This window comes from Mixophyes fleayi, chromosome 3 (assembly GCF_038048845.1).
Source record: "Mixophyes fleayi isolate aMixFle1 chromosome 3, aMixFle1.hap1, whole genome shotgun sequence".
Taxonomy (NCBI): Eukaryota; Metazoa; Chordata; class Amphibia; order Anura; family Limnodynastidae; genus Mixophyes; species Mixophyes fleayi.
In genome coordinates this window covers 275,297,325-275,314,419 of record NC_134404.1, presented here as the reverse complement: position 1 = coordinate 275,314,419, position 17,095 = coordinate 275,297,325, and the positions used below count along the sequence as shown (strand labels likewise).

At 40.9% G+C, this 17,095-nt stretch overlaps 1 protein-coding gene across 3 annotated transcripts in view; it reads right to left on the bottom strand.

Annotated features, from left to right (window-relative positions):
• The window catches only part of TTC13 (tetratricopeptide repeat domain 13), a 58,632-nt gene that overhangs the window by 13,881 nt on the left and 27,656 nt on the right, over positions 1 to 17,095 (bottom strand). For all 3 annotated transcript variants that reach the window (XR_012689742.1, XM_075203637.1, XM_075203639.1), the window contains exons 11-17: positions 16,486 to 16,660; positions 14,960 to 15,116; positions 12,383 to 12,513; positions 10,888 to 11,020; positions 2,117 to 2,209; positions 1,668 to 1,751; positions 511 to 595 (exon numbers count right to left, since the gene is read on the bottom strand). Coding sequence is in view for 2 of the 3 variants with exons in the window: in XM_075203637.1 (XP_075059738.1) it covers positions 511 to 595; positions 1,668 to 1,751; positions 2,117 to 2,209; positions 10,888 to 11,020; positions 12,383 to 12,513; positions 14,960 to 15,116; positions 16,486 to 16,660 (858 nt within the window). In the remaining variant the exon portion in view is untranslated. The remainder of the gene's footprint in view (positions 1 to 510; positions 596 to 1,667; positions 1,752 to 2,116; positions 2,210 to 10,887; positions 11,021 to 12,382; positions 12,514 to 14,959; positions 15,117 to 16,485; positions 16,661 to 17,095) is intronic.

The window sequence follows — 17,095 nt, the reverse complement described above, 5'->3', positions numbered from 1 at the left end:
TAGTTTCATTTAATACTAGAAAATAGATTTAAAAAAAAACAAAAAAAGGAAATAATGAAGACAGTCAACTGAGCTATAAATAAAACCGGCATTTTAAGTTTATTATGTGCACAATAAAGTCTGCCATCTTAACTGATTAAACAATTAAAATAGTTTGGGCCAATATAGGATACCTGGATTGCAAAGTAATATGACTGTTTAATTATTAAGAGTTTAACATAACGTCACTCTGCATTATTGACACATTCTTAACAGTCATGTTTTATGAAACACAACCTGTTTACCAACAGGATGAATCCGCAGTTTACAAGAACTCCTAATAAATCAGGTTTCATGGATAACTCTGAATGTACATAGGTTACTCTTTGGTTAGCCCTACACTGCATTCCTCTGAACTATAGCCAGCAAAAAGTATAAAAGGCAAAGGCTGGGATCCTTCTTGAGAGTGTATTCTGACATGCGCAGCGAGTATTTGTGATGTGCTAGCTGTACGCACAGGTAAAGTCTTACCTTCATTATCGGTAAAAGGTCTTCTACTTTGTGAACATTTTGTAATGCTTCTTTAACTTCTGAAAGACCTCTGGGATTATTTGCACTAGAAGGAAACATGATAATTTGTAAGGTGGTATCAAAACAGCAGACTATGTCAAAGGTTATGTAAAACTTAATTATGTTGCCAATTATAAACAGGGCTGGACAAATATCAGATCAATGAAATATCAGATCAATGAAAAAATACTTCCTGGTGAGTTGGGCAGCATGGAAGCAATAACCACAAACGTCTGCCAGTCTGCAAAACGGGGCTAGGGCACCGGCTGCTATACTGAGAAGCTATAGTGCGTGTGGTATATTTACAAGTAATGGCACTCACAAGAATTATCAGCATACAATTTTCTGTTTAGTGGCATTTTATACAGTCATAGGTTTGTATTTATTTATTTAAATTGCAGTGAAAGGGTCACCTTGAAGTTTTAATATTAATTTCATCCAATGTTAATTTACCTAGCTTGATACTGATCCCCTAATTCCAAGGGGAGACAATCAAGCCCCGAGCCAGGGAACTTTGGACAGAAAGACTCCCTGCAACATGTGACTGGTAATTAGCAGGAAAAGAAAATAACCAGGGGCCTGATTAGGGATCTTAAATGAAGAGGTATCTTATTTCAGTCTCCTGGATAAAATCATGTTATAATGCAAGGGGTACATATTAGTATTCTGTTTTGCACATAAGTCAAATACTGACTGTTTTTTCATGTAGCACACAAATATCAACTTTAAATTTCAGTGTACAAATAAGCTATCAAGTATTTGTGTGCTACATGAAAAAACAGTCAGTATTTAACTTCTGTGCAAAACAGAAAACTAGTTTGCACCCCTTGCATTGTAACATTGTTTTGTCCAAGAGACTGAAATAAGAAGTTTCTTAAGTTAAGATCCTTAATGAATCAGGCCTCAGAAGTTTGGTCACATGGCTGTTTGGAATAAAATAACTGACAGTAGTTTGTTTATAGTAGCAAAAATCATCTTTTTTACATGTAAGGAGCAAATTGTAAACAACAATGTAAGGTGGAGATCGCCATAGAGCAGTGCCAAAACCTCAGCTGCAAGGGGATGCAACACTGCATATTATCAAGAAGCAGCATTATCAAGTCTTGCATAATAATTACCTGTGATATATAAGAATCCGATCCTTTATAAAACTCAGGATCTTCTCAAAATATTCCAGATATCTCATGTTGATGACCTGGCCTCTGTAAAATACACATGAAAAACAAACAAACTTTCTTTTCCCCAAAAATGGTCTATAAAATATCTGAAAATCAGGTATCATCCAAAATCAAAAATACAGTAGCAACAACTGTGTCTTTATACTGTAACGCTGTCATTCTGATCCTCTAATGACATCAGCGGGTACATGTAGTTATTAGCCAGCTGTAAATTGCAGCACTCCTGTGACCTGGTCATCTTGCATGACTGACAATATATCAGATCAATCTTATTTAACTTACAACATAAGCACTAAAAAGTGCACAGATCTTATCATTTGCTAATCATGCTGAACAAGATCTGTCCATCTGTGGTCAACATAACAGGTTTTATGATATTTAGGAGTTACCGGATTAGATTGATGTGATTGTTGAATCCCCTAATAAGACTCTGAGTTGGCATTTGATCTAACCAAAGGACAGGCTGGTCAGGGTCAGCAATCCTGCCAAAACAAGAACACACAAAACTTTGATTTAATTCTTATTTGCCACACAAGCAGAATTAATTTTTAGATAAATATAAGGTAACAATATGAGGTAAATTTGTTTAACAAATTCAGAACACCTAAAAACACAATATACGATTGATTGGGTACTGTTTTATAAAAGCTGCAGAGTTAGACATTCGCAAGTCCATAGAGTTCCATTGATGAGCACTAGACAGATTGTAGCACTGAGCTTTCAGGTCATTGCAGAGAAATTAGCAACTGGCGGCACAATCCAGCTCCTGCAAACAGTGTGGGCCAAGATATAAAAGGAAATGTATTCTGTTCAGGGTTCCAATTTTATTATTTCATTTATTAAAACACCTTCGGCATTATACTACCATTATGTTCTAAAGCTATGCAAAATAGTTAACAAATTGTGCTTATGTGCTTTGCGATTACATGTGAATCAACGCAAAATTAAATGAAATCGGTCCAATTAGTAGTACTTCCTTGTAACATCTAATTTACTATTCTTCGCTCAGAAGAATAAGATTTTTACTCACCGTAAAATCCATTTCTCTGACTCCATTGGGGGACATTGCGAGACATTGGGGTATAGTAGTGGGCTCAGGAGTCTTGTCACTTTAACTGCTAAGTCTTTGGACTCCTCCCCTGCTATGCCCCTCCTCTCCAGAGAGATCCTCAGTTTTGAATAACCAAGAGTGAACGTAAAGTAGGTAATATAACCTAGCAAGATCTTAAACTATAAAGAACCATAACCAAAGTTTTCACACACAGAACTACACACAGAGCAAAGGAGGGTCCGCAGTGTCCCCCAATGGAGTCAGAGAAATGGATTTTATGGTGAGTAAAAATCTTATTTTCTCTTTCCTGCCATTGGGGGACACTGTGAGACATTGGGGATATACCAAAGCTTCTTCAAGGGTGGGAATGCTCTGGACCAGCTGCACGCATAATCCTGCGACCAAAGCTTGCATCAGCTGATGCAAAGCCTTGATATCTATAAAATTTAGTAAATGTGTGGACGGAAAACCAAGTCGCCGCTCTACACAACTGTTCCACCGACGCCCCGTGTCTAGCCGCCCAGGAGGCACCCACTGCCCTAGTAGAATGTGCTCTTAAATTTTCCGGAACGGCTAGAGAGGCTGAAATGTAAGCCTCACGAATCGTGGACGTGATCCACCGAGCAATTGACTGCTTTGAAGCAGGCCACCCTCTTTTATTGGCGTCATATAAAACAAAAAGATCTCTGGTCTTCCTGACCCGAGACGTACGGTCTACATAACCCTGTAGAGCTCGTACCACATCCAAGTACTGCATAGACCCTTCTAAAGAGTCTTTCTTTGCTCGGAATGCCGGGACAACAATTTCCTGATTTAGGTGGAACCTGGAAACCACCTTAGGAACGAAAGATGGCTTGGTACGAAGGACCGCCCTATCAGCATGAAAAATAAGAAAGGGAGGGTCACAACGAAGAGCCCCGAGCTCAGACACTCTACGAGCTGAAGCTCTGTGACGGGGGGAGTGGGCTAGGTCTATAACATAGCCCCTGGACACAATCCCCCGAATCCAGAGATCCGCTGTAGACTTCCACCATTGATCCCTGAATTGAATTGAATTGCCAACAATAATACCGTCTTCCACGTAAGATACCGTAAGTCAATGGACTCTAAAGGTTCCAACGGAGGCCTAGAAAGAACAAGATTGAGGTCCCAGGGCTCGACAGGATGGCAAAAAGGAGGTTGTATACGTAATACCCCCTGCAAAAATGTCGATGTCTGAATAATCAGCAATCTTTTTCTGAAAGTAGACAGAAAGGGCTGACATCTGGCCCTTTAGGGAACCCAGACGAAGACCCTTCTGAACCCCATCCTGTAGAAAATCCAGTAAGCGGGAAAGCTTCAATTTTGAAGAGTGGAATCTCTTCGACTCACACCATAAAATATATGTCTTCCACATTCTATAATATATGGAAGACGAAGAAGGCTTTCTGGCGCTAATCATGGTAGCTATAACATCCTGAGAGAAACCCCTGGCTTTAAGTATTAGGGTTTCAATAGCCAGACCGTCAAAGCCAGCTAATCTAAACCTTGGTAAAGGAATGGACCCTGAACCAGAAGATCTGCCTGCATTGGAAGCTGGAATGGAGGAGCCCCTGCTATCAATAGCATATCTGAGAACCATGCTCTGCGTGGCCAGAATGGAGCTATTAGAATAGCGGGAACTCTCTCCCTCTTCAACTTCTTTAGAACCTGCGCAATCATTGGTATGGGAGGGAAAATGTACACCATCCGATATGGCCAAGGGGCCGACATGGCATCTACTATTTCCACCCCTGGGTCTCGTGCTCTTGCGCCCTAGCGCGGAACCTGATAGTTCAGTCTGGACGCCATCAGGTCTATGTCCGGACAGTCCCAACGCTCCACCAGAAGGGAGAATACCTGACTGTTTAGAGCCCATTCCCCAGGATGAAGGGTATGTCTGCTGAGGAAGTCTGCTTTCCAATTCTTCACCCCCGGGATGTGAATGGCTGAAATCTTGGGAACCTGATGTTCTGCCCAAGATAATATGCGTCTGGTCTCTCTCATGGCAGTAGCGCTGCGAGTGCCCCATGGTGATTTATGTACGTACCGTGGTGGCGTTGTCGGACTGAATTTGAAGAGGTTTTCCTCTTAGAAATTCCTGGGCTCCTATCAGAGTATTGTACACTGCTCTGAGCTCTAGAATATTTATAGGCAGAGTGGCTTCCTGAGGGGACCAGAGACCCTGAAGTCTCAGGGTTCCTGTTACACCCCCCACCCCAACAGACTCGCGTCTGTTGTGACTAGAGTCCAAGACCAGGTTTGTAAGGATTGGCCCTTCTCCAAGTTGGTTTGGGACATCCACCAGACAAGGGACAGCCTTGTGGGCGTGGACAGATGAATAATCTGCTTGTCTAAGTTCTTCTGAGACCCTGACCACTTACGTAAGATCTCTGCCTGAAGTGGACGGGAATGAAACTGCGCAAAAGGAACTGCTTCGAATACCGAGACCATTGTCCCCAGACGTTTCATACAAACTGAGGACCGAGACTCTCTTTTTCATTAGAATGGCTCTGGTCCTTTTCAGCAGAGCTAGGACTTTTTCTCTTGGAAGATAAACTCTCAGGGACTGAGTATTGAAAAGCAGACCCAAGAAACGCATTTGTTGAGTTGGCACAAGAGATGACTTGGGTAAATTCAACACCCAGCCGTGACTCTGAAGAAAATGCATAACTATCTGAATATGTTGGGATAGAAGAACTGCAGACGGTGCCTTCAACAGAAGGTCGTCTAGATAAGGGATAATTGTTATACCCTTCTGGCACAGAAGACCGGCCATAATGGCCATAATCTTGGTAAAGACTCTGGAAGCGGCAGCCAGGCCGAAAGGGAGAGCCCTGAACTGGAACTGCGCCTCTCCTACTGCGAACCGAAGGAGACTCTGTTATCCTTACCATATCGGAACATGCAAGTAGGCATCCTTGATGTCTATGGACGCCAAGAACTCCCCTTTCTCTATCCCTGCTATCACCAAACGTATGGATTCCATGCGAAATTTCGGAATACTCAGCTGTTTGTTTAGCGAGCGAAGATTCAGAATGGGCCGGAAGGACGCATCTGGCTTTGGTACCAAGAAGAGGTTTGAGTAAAATCCTAGACCCCTTTCTAGAGGAGGAACATGAACTATGACCTGCGCTGCTAGGAGTCTTTGAATAGCTTCCTGAAGCGCAATACGCCCGAGAGGACAAGAGGGGTGATGAAAAATCTGTGATGGGGGGAGTGGGCTAGGTCTATAACATAGCCCCTGGACACAATCCCCCGAATCCAGAGATCTGTTGTGGACTTCCACCATTGATCCCTGAATTGAAGAAGACAGGCCCCTACCTGATGCTCCCCCCGATGAACTCTGTCAGACGGAGCTCTTATCTGCTGGGCGAGTAGAACCTCTCCTCGCCGCTCCTCTACCTCCTCTGCTTCTGTTAGCAGATCCCCTCGACGCTGAGTACTGGCCTCTATTAAGGGCGCCTCCCCCACAGGCAAAACTCAGAAAGGAACGAAACCTGCCCTGATGGGGCCTGCTGGAAACAGTAGGGAGAGAATTGCTTTTTCCCCCCCCGTAGTCTCCTGAATAACCCTTTCGAGCTCCGCCCCGAATAGGGTTAATCGGTCAAAGGGTAAATTCTCTAATGCTCTCTTAGAGTCTGCATCAACTGACCATGTCCGTAACCACAGGTTACGACGAGCCGCTACAATAAGAGCGGAGGCCTTAGCATTCACTGACACCGCATCCATGGCTGCGTTAGCCACATACTCCGAGTTCTCTAGCACATGCTCTGCAAGATTTAAGAGTTCTGTACGAGGAGTATTATCTCTAAGACCTGTAATCAAAGCTTCCATCCATAATTGTACGGCCTTGTTAGCCCAGGCCACAGCCATATTTGGTCTAAACAAGCTTCCCACAGCAGTGTATGCTGAGCAAAGAGCTAAATCACACTTTTTATACGTGTAATCCTTAAGGGCTATCCGTTCTTGAACAAGAATAGCAGAAGAGGAAGCTAAACGGGCTACCGGGGTGTCAACCCTAGGTAATGACTCCCATTTTACTGTGTCCTCAGATGGCAGAGGATAAAGAGATTTAAATTTTCCCGGCATCATAAATTGTTTACTTGGCTTATGCCAAGCTTCTGAAATAATCTCCAACATCTCTGGAGAATGAGGGAATGTAGCTAACTGCCTTAGCTCTTTTAAATAGAGAGACACCCGTGGGTGCTGAGGGCTCAGGATCAGCAAACCCTAAGGTATGCCCGATTCCTAGAATTAGACTATCCACACTAGTGGAAACTGAGTCAGAATCATAACGGCCCTCCCCTTCCGGGTCTATATCTACCTCACCTTCCTCTGCCGAGGAGAGATCAGAGTACTGATCTAGGCCCAAACCTGTATCAGTAATGGCTCTCTAACCCCTTTGGGAAATAACTAATAACCTATCTTCCCTGTGGGTAGACCCCGCCTGTGATGTGGAAGCGTTTTCGTCAGACTGACTGCCTGCAAGTGTAAGTGGGGTAGTGTTTTCACGTACCTCTGTTACCCGCAGCATAACGGTCATCAGTTTTTCCACAGCCGAAGAGAAGGATTGCAGCCAAGGCGGTTCTACCACTGCTGAAGATACCTCCTGGACTGAGCTGTCCCGCCTCTGAGCGTCCGCAGTACAAGCAGTGCAAAGGGCGTTTTGGTCTGTGTGTCCAACAGAAAGTTTTGTATTACATTTTACACAGGTATAATACATTGCAGAAGGCTCAGAGTGACCCTTGCTTTTAGCTGTCCCCTTCTCAGCCATTGTCCTGCTTCTTAAAATAATTATTAAAAGAAATGCAGACAAAAGGGAGACTGTTAAGTTCTGTAGTCTCTTAAACAATCAGCACCCCTCCTAATGCAAAAAAACCTGTAAAGTACTGTCTGAAAATGTACACATGAAATATCTCACAAAACAATAATAAACCTCCACAAATGACTTATAGAATACAAGCCTGTTACACAGCAGGTATCAAGAGTCTATCAGCAGAGGAGAGGCACAGCAGAGGATATGGGCAGCGCTGACAGTGCTGTTCACTTCAGTGTCTCCACGAGCAGACTGGGTCCTACACGCGGGAAGAACTGCCTGGGAGGAAGGAAGATATTGTAAATCTTCTCCCCTTCCTGCTGCATCTGCCCGCCCTGCTTGCCTCCGCATCCTGGCCCCATTAAGTAAAATGGCCACCACGGAAAGCTGGGTGCGCGCTCTCTTAATGAAAAGTGCCCAGGAGTGCGCCCCACGTCAAACGGACTAACTCACCTCCAAATGAGTATGAGTGCCGCTATGTCCCCATTCTACAACTGCTCGTTGCCATAGGCCGCGGATAGCTCCGCTAAAACATGCTTCTTTTCACACAGCCCCCCTCCTATCTATGGAAATGCCGGCAGTAGGTACAAGGTAACAGAGCACCAGGCTTCTGATACCTGCGCTGGGGTCCCCAGAGAGCAGAGCTAGGTCTTACTCACTGTTTTACTGGCTCTTGCACCGAACCCTGTGCTGCACCTATAGGGAAGAAAATAAAAACATGTAAACCTATAAAACTAACAGAGTATAGGCAGGAGCCTATACTCTAGTGACCTTAGCTCCAAGGCACTTCCAAAAAACTGAGGATCTCTCTGGAGAGGAGGGACATAGCAAGGGAGGAGTCCAAAGACTTAGCAGTTAAAGTGACAAGACTCCTGAGCCCACTACTATACCCCAATGTCTCGCAGTGTCCCCCAATGGCAGGGAAGAGAAATTCTGCATTTTGTTATTAGAGGTAAATATACTGTAGTTCAGTAGTCTTTGATAAATGTACTTTGCAGAGACTCTTATGTCTTACTCCGAGTGATTCATTCATTTATTGTGGGGACTAAATGACAGATCCTTCTATTCACTCCATATACTCTTTGATTTGTCCGTACAGCCTATTAAGTAATTGTCTATATACTACATGGCCCACTTATATAAATACAATAGGCTCTCTCAATTATGTCAAGAACACAGATTCTCTTTGAAAGAGATACCCACATGTACACATATTTCACTGTTCACTCATTCTTACATTATTACCAGTGGATCATATAGCTTGTTTAATCTGCACTTTTAGTTTTTCAAAAAGAGTCAGAGCGGTTGCACTATATTCCATTATATCATATTCCTCTAATGTAAACAAATGTAATGGGTTCTCACATATGATGTTCGGTTGTTGCACAAATGTGGCAGGCTCTCACATTATTATTAAGAGACCGTTCAATTACTCATTTGCTATTCCATTATTGGCAAGTAAGTCATCTTATTAATTTCCTCTGCTCTATATTTTTATCAATACTACTACTTATTAACCTATTACAATGCGTTTCCTTGCATCATCTCTGGCTGATATGAATACTTATCGCAGGCTTTCACTAACACAGTGCTCCATTGTATTCATAAAACAATTCTAAACAAAAAAACACATACACTTCATTTTTTCATGCAAATGCTGCTTCAACTCTTTTCTGCCTTACTTTTATCACAAACATGGTCATCCCTATGACAGAAACAGACACTTGGGGGCAGATTCAATTCCCTGAGTTGTTCTTTAGAACAATGTGGCCCGCGCACCATTACTGTTACCACTGTAATATCTGTGCATTATTACAGTTAGTACTGTAATTTACACGCAGCTCTGTGAATTGAATCTGCCACTTGGATTATCTATAAGGCTGCCCTTTTCGCAGGGGTAGAAAGATTGTTGTTAGGAGTTCAGTGTGGCCACTCTCCCAAAGCTTGTTAACACCCAATTTCAAGCTTGGGCCTGTAGACGCTTCTATTTAGTCCGGGCATAGCTGTCTGCCTTGGTCATTGTGCAGAGGGGATGGGTGTGCTTTACAATTCAATTTCTATTATGGACAACATGAAGGGTGAGGGCCATTTTCACTCCTGACACTAACCATCATATTTATAAGAAATATGTGAACTGTATCATTTGTATTGGCCACTCACAAATGACAGAGCAGAATAGTGCTACCAGCAATACACAGACTTAGCTCAGCCTGGTGCAAGGCCTTACTAAACTTGCAATAACTTTATGCTCCCTTTCATCACTAGTACATACCTCTCTTTAAATAGCAAAATTAGGACAAAAGCAGGCCCTTCCATCATCCACCAAAACATCTAACCATGCCCACATTCTCATGATGCCACATCCGTTTGAGTCCAGAAATAAAGACAGTCCTGCCTAACTCGGGCTATTGGGAGGTAGGACGGTAGGAGGTCTTTAAGTTTCATTCTAATTGTTTTGATAAAAATAAATGATTAAACTTTGTTTTGGACACCACAAATTTGCATTAAAATAAAAGCAAATATATCTTCATGGCTTGAAATGATGCCTGGCACTCTTTCAGCAGGTTATAATTTTACATGGAAAATATTCTGCATTCTCCTCACATTCAATAGATTGCCGAGTGATATCCATAGAGGGAGAGAGAGGGAAGAATTGATTCAACCAACTCGTAATAATTTCAGAATTTGCTGATACATAACAAACTTGATGAATATTCAACAACAACAACTTCAGAGTCAGACAATCCTGTTTACAAGTAAACAGTGACCAGAGATAGCTGGCTGCCGGGAGTGAGTTTGCTCATGCTGCCGATTTCTTTTTCACTTTAATGAGCATTGGTTTAGTGAAATCATGACCAATGCTGGGGTCACTCTCCGCCTCCCCTGTCTGCAGCACTAACCACAATACTGCAAAAATCCCACAGAATTTAGAAAGAAATTAATCCAAATAACTGCACACAGAACTTCCATAGTTTCATACTCCTGTAGTTCACATGGGAAATGCTTGCAGATACTTGTGCATAATTAACACTATAAAAAGAAATCTTCTAGCTGTCTCTTATTTCAAAAGAAATCAAGATGAACCTACTGAACGTGGTTGGTCAAATGTAAAACTACATTCAATATGGAAAGATTTATGTCCCAAAATTTCAAGCTCTGCAATACAATAAAATCATATTTTTACATGATAAAACTAGTTTTCACTTGTTTGGATTCATTTTCAGGAACAGAGTGCTAATAGTACATGTCAAGATTCATGTGGCTGTTGTTACCTTCTCCATTTAACAGCAATGTCAAACATATCTCTCCATTGCATTAGTCTGGTTTTCCCATTAATTCGCACTTTAGAGTTTGCCCAAGTCTTCTGCACAGCTTGCATGACTTCAAGTGCGGCTAGCCCCATCGCTGTAAGGCAAGGACAAGCAGACAGTTTCAAGACTTGCCAATGACGACAAAGATGGAACTTACATATCGCAGACATGTGGGTTAAGCTTTTCATTCCAACCACAACCTAACATCCTCTGCAAGACAGTACAAGAGATGTACACAATGATGCTGTGGTCAAGAGACACAGAGAATGCGAAGGTCACCGTTCTCATGCTTACTGAGACTGTTCTATTTCATTTAATAAATGTGGCAGTTCTTCAATGTCTGGAAATAATCATGTTTCTGTCTGCTGACTGCCAGAAAGATTTTACAGTCATCAATGTCAGTAAAATATGTTTAACCGGTACAGTCTTCTGCAGTCTAACTTGCAAAATATGTTTTTCTAATGGAATCCACATTCCATACATTTTTGTACCGTGAAAATATCCTTGAACTGAGTATGCATTCCAATATGGTGGCTGTTATAAATGACTAGTAAAATATTTGTAATTATATTTCCATTAAAAAAAATAAAAAATCTTGACAAAACAAAGTAACACTGTTTTGCCTGTAGAAGACTAGATTCTGCACATATTAGCTTGGTGCAGCGTAGTGGCTTAGGGGTTAGCCCAGCTGTCTCACAGCAATGGGGTCTTGAGTTAGATTACCGACCATGTTTGTATGTTCTCCTCGTGTTTGCGTGTGTTTCCTACGGGTGCTCTGGTTTCCTCCCACACTCCAAAAACAAAACTAGTAGGTTCATTGTCTGCTATTAAATTGACCTAGGTCTGTGTGTATGTTAGGGAATTTAGACTGTAAGCTTCAAAGGGGACAGACTGATGTTAGAGAGTTCTCTGTACAGTGTTGCAGAGTAAATAGCTGTTGATGATAATGGTATAAAAGACTTCACATATTATTCATAATAAAATCATGTGTTAGACCAATTGTAGACAAACTTAACAAAATTTATTACAAGCAAGAGGCTCAAATGCCCAAGATACCCCTCAGTTAAGGAGATACTAAGCCCAGACGATGCCTGTACCAGAGGCTTTTCCAGGACTAAAAGCTTAGGGTAAAAGTAGACCGTAAACAATAGAAATCAGTCACTGCAGTTGACAGTTGTCCAATCACTTCATCGACAACCTTCCGCTTAATAGAATTTACATTTTCTGGGCTGTTAACCCTGGAAAACTGTTGAGTGTAATCTACAACTTGTGGAGAAGAGTGCAGCTTGTTAAAAAAACATAATATAAGAAGGGTGGTCTCTATGAAAACTCCTACACCATGCTTGGTAAAGGATCAACATTTCTTTACCAATGTTATTTTAACTCACTTCTTTTGTAGAACACACAGAGAACAAGGTTGCTCATCATAAATCTGATAGTGGTTATCACACAGTACCTCTATGAATCCTCTTGTTCGGTAGAAATCCAGATGTTTCATACTGCATTAGAGCCCCCAAACGATCAGCTACACAAGTAAGTTCCTGTATTTCCAATTTGTAGTTTTCAAAATTCTGAGGCAAAACATCCCTGGGAAGACAGTGTTCAAAGTTACAGAACGACAATGCTGATTCCGTATGTGAAGGTAAAATACATTGTTCATTCTTACTGTAACTTTTTACAGCAGTTTTGTTAAAAATGAAAGTGTATTTACATTGTCTCCCCTCCAACACCTATAGCAACAATAAAACTATTATATTGTCTAAAGTGGTTCCAATACTGCACAAAACAAGGTAAAATGATAAAACATAGCATGTCAGTTATGCTTGTTATGACATCACTACTCCTGTCTGTGAATCAACCAATTTGCAGTCTGTACCAAACATCTGTTATCTAACAGACTGAAAACCAATCAAACAACCTTGGCTTTCTACAATCATGGAGTGATGCAAGACATTATATAGATGATGTTTAATAGAATTTGTTAAAATTTATTTGGAATTAGTTGTGCATTTTAAAACACATTTTTAATTGTTGGCGACCCTTTCTTGTATTTCAAAACAAAACCTTAATAATATGAACATTTTTACATGCATCTTTTGATAACTTAAGTGCATGCAAAATTATAATGCATACTGACTTATTTAAATGCACTTTCAATGCAGTTTCTATAACTCCTACTGCAAATTTAACACTTGTTGGTGTATTAAGTAAAGTTTGGGATATGTATTAAAACACAGCAATAAGATTTTAAAATGGTATTGGTGTGAAAAAGTGTCACTGAAGCAATGCAAGGCATCTCAAAATGTGCTTTTAATGCATTAATTAGAGAAAGGAAAAAAAAACAACTTTCAAATGAAATAATATGAAGAGCACTGCAATACTAAGTAAATGTGCCTATATCTTCACTCTAAAGTGAAGCCAGGAGACAGAATCCTGAATAGATTTAAGCTGGTCGTACACAGCGCAATCTGGATGTTTAGACTGTTAGTGGCCAAAGTGAACATCCATATCTGTTTCGACACTGCACATCTACCTTTTATTTCAGGATTGACCAATGACTTTGGACATGATTTAATCTGTCGTCTCGAATTACAAATCGGATAGATAAATTCCAACTCAATTTCATGACCTTTTCATTTGTCAAGACGAAGCTACAGAGGGTCAATTTGGTCACAACCATAATGAAAATGGATGACCAAACTAGTATGCTTGTGAAATTGTTTCTTCACTGGCTCTTGCATAGTACAAATGATAATTAAAACAATGTTAGTGACAATTTTTTTTTTTTTTTTTTTAAATTCCGTTACTGTGCGCTGTAAAAATAGACACAAGCACCGAACACCTGGACCAGCTTCCAATTTGACCACCTAAGTGGGTGATTACATTGGACACAACTGGACATTCTTTGCTCATGCTATCAGAGAGGTCAACAGTGGTAATCTGCTGACCAGAAATCCAGGAATGTGCAATCATAATTTCATCAATTTTGATATATAAAGGCCAATTAGCTCAATACCGCAATGGGCATTGTCAAAGTTACTGCTCAAAACAATGCTAGTCTGTTAGTCTGCTAGTTCACATTACAAAACACTAGGTAATTTGTAATGGAAAAACATGTAAGTATTAAAAAAAAAGTGTTTGCTGGAATTTTAGGCAAATAAGTCTAATCATGCCAGCAATGACATCACACCAGCCTTATTTAGGACATACCCACCCATGCCAACGAATCTATTGCATTGTGAGGGGATATTTAGAAATAGAAAAGATTGACAGGAGGCTCTGGGAGGAGCTAAAGGGATAATGAGACAGTGATAAAGGTTAGCAATCTACTGAAATTGAAATTAAAGTACTTTAACAGGCACTATATTATACATTTACTTAGAAACCCTTCTCCCATCAAGCATCAGGACCAGGGTGTCTGACACCCAGGACCTCTGCTGCTTGATACATAATCACATGCACCTCTTCTGCCGCACTAATTACCACCTATTGCAAAAAAGTATAAAATTCACTGTTTCCATGGGTGCGTGCAGTGGTGGATCCAGGTAGGAAGGCGATCGGGGCAATCGCCCCACCAAGCAGCACAAGGATACCTTTAAATTGCGGCTAAGATGCCCATCAAAACAGAGGATGGGTGGGGCCAACCAATCAGAATGAAAGAGGGCGTGGCTATGCTAAATCATCCCTCCCCCCAAAAAATAAATAAAAGTCTGCCCCTGGGTGCTTGTCACATGACAAACACTGAATAATCAGTGATCATAGCACAAGTGGCAAAATCTTTCACAAAAGAAAACTAAATAAATCCTAGTTTACATATTAAAACTTGGCATGTAATTTTAGCTCCTGAACACAGCAGATCGCAGGGAAATCAGGATTTGTAATCTTACTAAAACCCTAACAATTCTGCTGAATCTTACACAAAATCCTCAGTTTGGTGCAACTCTAATAAGTACAGTATATTCACTGCTTAACAGATGTATCTTCAAAACAATGCACAGATCTTCCAGTTTGATACATAATATGTAATATTTACTTTATATGCGGCTGCAGTCCTGGTTGCTCCTCATAATCTTCTATCAGAAAAGGTAGGTTTTTTGCCCAATGATCCTTGAAATTTCCAGGAAGGTCGGTATCAATATTATATTCTGTGACTGGCGTGTCAAGATGTGAGTGTAAGTAGCGAGAATATTCTGTGAAAAAGAAAAATGCAGTGTGACCATACACCTTCCAAAAGTGTTTTTACAACGTCATTCAACATAGATTCTTCATCGGGTGCTTCTAATGGCAGTTCATAAAACTGATGCATTATAATCATTATAGCTCCTAATAGAACCCACATAATTTGCTGCAATACATTATACAGGCTGTAAGCAAGAATTCAAAATTATTCATTTAAAATGTTATTGCACAAATGGCATATACCATGCCAAAGCTCCCCCCCTATCAATAAATTTTATTGAGAATTTTTGCAAAGTATATGTGGAACAGAAAATAAGAAGGGTACATTTCCATACACAATGTAATAATGTAGACCTTAGAAAAAAAAACATTGTAGGGAGGACCCCTAGTCATCCCGGGGAGAGTCAAGCAGAGCTAATGGTGAATGAATGGGAGTGGGGGGAGAGGATCCTCTAGTTGCACCTGCTCCGCGATGTACACATGCCACTTGAACCACTCCGTGATGGGGGCTGAAGCAGAAGTGGAGTAAAGTATATCCATCGTCTCCATTTCGAAGCTGTGCTGGATTTTAGAAGTGATTCAAAACAGGGTAGGAGGGGCAAGTGCCTTCCAATGACATGGAGCCTGGCTGGGGTAAGGTAAGCCGATTAAATAGTGTAACATGCATCTCAGTGTGGTTAATACACTTAGACATTCAATGCGAGGTAGTGTAGACAAATTCCCACTGATGGTGTGAGACGGAGAGATTGAGTTCCAACTCCCAATGTAGTTGGGAAGGGGTTTATCCCAAGCTTTTTATTCGAACATATTTTCCTCCCAGCAGTTTTAAACATCTCCCAATTCCTCCCGATTATAACACCAGTGCTTATGGTTTGTGTAAAGCATTTATACCCCATAATCACTTTCAGTGAGCCTGGCTGTACAAGAGCTATCTGAAAGCTGGTTGATCGACACAAAGGAAAAAAAAAACAGCTAGAAGTTCTTCAGAGGATCATACCATTTAAATGGAGAGTAAAGCTATAATCCCTCAAAAGAAGTATGCTTTTATTCAACATGAACCATTGGTTACCTGTAAGAAGGCACATGGGGGGAATTCAATTCTGAGCGAAGCCCCGTCAGAGCTTCGCGTGATGAGATGCCACGAGACGGTAGGGTACTAAAACATCGCTGATTTTTGATGGCACCTCAGACGTGCAAGCAAAAATCAGCACTTTGTTTGATACCGGAAGACCTGGAAATGCATGAGGTGCACATCAGGGGTTTTAGGCGGGTTTGAAAAAAGTCTGTGGGATTTCAGCTTTGAACACTTTAAATTTACAGCAAGCATGGAGTGAAATGTTAGCACATGCTGTGTACTTTTCTGTAAATGAAGACACTTACCTCTTAAGTACTTCACTTTTAAATATTCCTGACTTGCTTTCTGGCCAGGCAGGGGGTCATTTAACATTACTTTAGTCTGAGCTTTAATCCCTTCATAAAAATGCCCCATAGAGACATGGCTGAGCCCGTTCATGTACTGACAGACTTCATTATATGGCTCCAGTTGGAGACATCGCTACAAATAAAAAAAAAAAAATAAATAGATGAAGTCTATAGATAACACTATATAACTATTCACTTTGTATGAACACTTCTTGCTATGTGATTCCTCTCAGATACAGGCATCAAATTTAGCATGGACAAACATTGGGATGGATTTAGAGCATTGTAAATAAATAATGAAGTGTGTATCAATAATATTAGCTAATTTGAATAGTTTTATAGATTAAAACAATATACAATATATATGCTGAATAATGCCTGTTACAGTGAAAAGCATATATGCCTTAATAATGCTGTCCATCTGTACAGTCTATGAGCAAACCTAGGACCATCAGGTTTCTGCCAGTGACATCAGACGCACCAAGGCTGCTAAGAAATGTCTTGTACTCTCTTGTATTCGAGTATTAGCACAAATATCTGCGGTGGAGACAAAACAATGGTACTCTAG